Source organism: Austrofundulus limnaeus, unplaced genomic scaffold, assembly GCF_001266775.1.
Source record: "Austrofundulus limnaeus strain Quisiro unplaced genomic scaffold, Austrofundulus_limnaeus-1.0 Scaffold898, whole genome shotgun sequence".
Lineage (NCBI taxonomy): Eukaryota > Metazoa > Chordata > Actinopteri > Cyprinodontiformes > Rivulidae > Austrofundulus > Austrofundulus limnaeus.
Window position 1 is genome coordinate 79117 of NW_013953300.1, and position 2312 is coordinate 81428.

The 2312-nt window shown below is 47.0% G+C and overlaps 1 protein-coding gene across 1 annotated transcript in view; it reads right to left on the minus strand.

The window, feature by feature from the left end:
* col6a4a (collagen, type VI, alpha 4a) overlaps positions 1 to 2312 on the minus strand; it is a gene marked incomplete at its 5' end in the record, with an annotated part of 43313 nt that overhangs the window by 5208 nt on the left and 35793 nt on the right. Inside the window, 6 exon segments of the mRNA XM_014029402.1 lie at positions 667 to 1160; positions 1463 to 1522; positions 1603 to 1639; positions 1711 to 1746; positions 1873 to 1935; positions 2013 to 2075. Coding sequence (XP_013884856.1) covers positions 667 to 1160; positions 1463 to 1522; positions 1603 to 1639; positions 1711 to 1746; positions 1873 to 1935; positions 2013 to 2075 — 753 coding nt within the window.

Consider the following 2312-nt stretch of genomic DNA (forward strand, 5'->3'; position numbering starts at 1 on the left):
CCACTTTTCAACATGTCCATGTTTATACTGTATGTCCACATTTAACATGTCCACATTTATACAGTATGTCCACTTTTCAACATGTCCATGTTTATACTGTATGTCCACATTTAACATGTCCACATTTATACAGTATGTCCACTTTTCAACATGTCCATGTTTATACTGTATGTCCACATTTCATCATGTCCACATGTATGTCCACATTCCAACATGTCCACATGTTTGTCCAGATGCTTATACTGTATGTCCACATTTAACATGTCCATATTTATACTGTATGTCCACTTTTCAACATGTCCATGTTTATACTGTATGTCCACATTTCATCATGTCCACATGTATGTCCACATTCCAACATGTCCACATGTTTGTCCAGATGCTTATACTGTATGTCCACATTAACATGCCCATATGCTCACTTGCCTCACATGTCAACCTGTCCACTTGTCTTACATGTCTATAAGTTTATTTGAGTCACACATTGACATGTCTCATGTCCACATGCCTACTTGTCTCAAATGTCCACATGTCTTCAATGTTAAAATATCTTAAATTTGATACATTTTGACTAATTTAAACAACAAAACATAAAAAGGTTTCAGTTTAACATTAAAAATGTAAGAGAAGCAGGACCCAGACTGGCAGTTGGAGATTTGGACCTACCTCCAGAGCCTTGCGGATGTTGTTGGCTTGTCTCAGAGAGATGACTGCAGGGATGATGTTCTGGGCCCGGTACTCCATGACAGCGGTCACGATGTCATCAGCGTCTTCAGAAGCTCCACTAGAGAAGAAAACGGCCACCTTCCTCATCATGGTCCCTGCTCGCACCCGTTTGAAGACGTTCTGACCCACGAAGCGCATGGCCGAGCCCAGGTGCCTCTTGTTGGATGTCCTCTCCGGGGCGATATTCTTGATGGCATCCACCAGCTGGGACTTGCGGCGATAGTCCTGGAAGCGGATCAGGTGCTTGGTGTGGGAGCTGAACCCGACCACAGCGACCCGAGCGCCTGTCGGACAGTTGCTCTCTGCCACACTGATGTCCTCCAGCAGAGCGAGAAGGGCGGACCGTTGCCTCTCAAAGGCCACTGGGGTCACATCGTTAGACATGTCCAGACCGAAGACCAGCTCTGTGGGGTAGGCTGGGCACTCTGAGCGACCTGAACCCAGAAAAAAACAAACCTGTCTTCAGCAGAACATAAAACAAAAGTTCTGATCCAGAAAACTAAAGAAGTTTGATTTTCGTGAAATCTGTCCAAGCTTGGGTTTGTCTTCATGAGTGGAGACTGTGGAGAGAAACAACTCCCTTTTAACAGGAAGTTACCCCCAGCAGAACCAGAACCAGGCTCAGGGTGGACAGCTATCTGTCTAGACTTGCTGAGGGGTCAGAGAGGACAGGAAGGAGACACAGACAGACAGGAAGTGGTCCAGGTGTTGATAACAACCAGCAGGGTCTCAGAACCTGAAGAGGATCTGGTGCCGCTGGGTCTCAGCGGGTCGCTGACCTCACCTGCAGAACAAGCTGTGAGGAGAGAAAAAGCTGGATTTAGAGACCGCCAGGTTTTTCCTCCTGGTGTTCTGAGGAGCGTGTGGACAACCTACCACAGTTGTCTCTGATGTAGGAGACCAGCTGACACTCCTGAAACACAGAACAGCACAGGTGAAACATCTGCAGCCTGACGGCTCACAACTTCTCTTAGGTGGACTTACCGTCATGCCCTGTTCTCCAGGACGTCCTGGAGGACCCTGAGAAGAAGAAAACAGAGTCCTCATCATGTTTTTTTTGACTCACATGTTTCTGAACGTTTACCTCAGGATAACAAAAACGAGCAGGTTTTATAGACATGCACACAGACCCGGTCCAGTACTCACCCTGTGACCTGGATATCCTGGATCTCCAGGGAGTCCAGATCCTCCCTTCAGTCCTGAGTTACCCTGCATTCACCCAAATCATTAAAACACAACAAATACCCCCTACAACCATCCTGAGGGGTCTCTGGACCTGCACTCACCGCTCGACCCCGGTTCCCTTTACGTCCTGGTTGTCCTGGGGGTCCCAGCAAACCGTCTTCCCCCTGCAGAGGAAAACCCCATATGTTAAGATTTACAAAGTTGAGTTTATAAATAAAAATTTTCACAGAGCAGCAGCAGCACTCCCAATAATGAGTCACGTTACTGTAAACAGGTTCTGAAACATAAACTCTTTAAATCACGTCTGACTGAGGAGCTGCTGCTGCAAACATCCTGATATCAAGACCACTCACACACACACACACACACACACACACACACACACACACACACACACACAC